A 354-nucleotide genomic window follows, 5' to 3' on the forward strand; every position below is an offset into this window, starting at 1 on the left:
ATAGGCCTAGTGGCAAATGCTAGTACGACGACGGTTGTACCTTGATCCAAGATCTCCCCTCAGGCCCCCCAAGCCCAGGTTGCCAATGCCATAGCCAAGGCCAAGATGGCCCAAGCCTCCTGCCAGGCCAATGCCGCCAACAGCGCATGGAGCATTGCCTCCCACAGCAACAGGCTCACAGGTAGCGGAGAGGATGGGCCCTGGGAGGGTGAGAACAACAGCAGGGGGCTGGATCAGAAGCTCTGATGGAGGGACCTGGTTGATGCAGGAAGGCCTGACTCCATTCAGGATGCCAAGGTTGCCGGCCGATTCTGCCAGGGCACCAGCTCCGTAGCCGAAACCGCCAGAACCGAA

General features: G+C 60.2%; 1 protein-coding gene across 1 annotated transcript in view; it reads right to left on the reverse strand.

Moving 5' to 3' along the window:
- Nucleotides 1-40: 40 nt before the first annotated feature.
- The window catches only part of LOC121918792 (feather keratin-like), a gene marked incomplete at its 3' end in the record, with an annotated part of 646 nt that continues 332 nt past the window's right edge, over nt 41-354 (reverse strand). The window contains exon 2 of the mRNA XM_042444779.1: nt 41-354. This exon is cut by the window's right edge and continues 1 nt beyond it. Coding sequence (XP_042300713.1) covers nt 41-354 — 314 coding nt within the window.

This window comes from Sceloporus undulatus, unplaced genomic scaffold, assembly GCF_019175285.1.
Source record: "Sceloporus undulatus isolate JIND9_A2432 ecotype Alabama unplaced genomic scaffold, SceUnd_v1.1 scaffold_37737, whole genome shotgun sequence".
NCBI classification, from domain to species: domain Eukaryota; kingdom Metazoa; phylum Chordata; class Lepidosauria; order Squamata; family Phrynosomatidae; genus Sceloporus; species Sceloporus undulatus.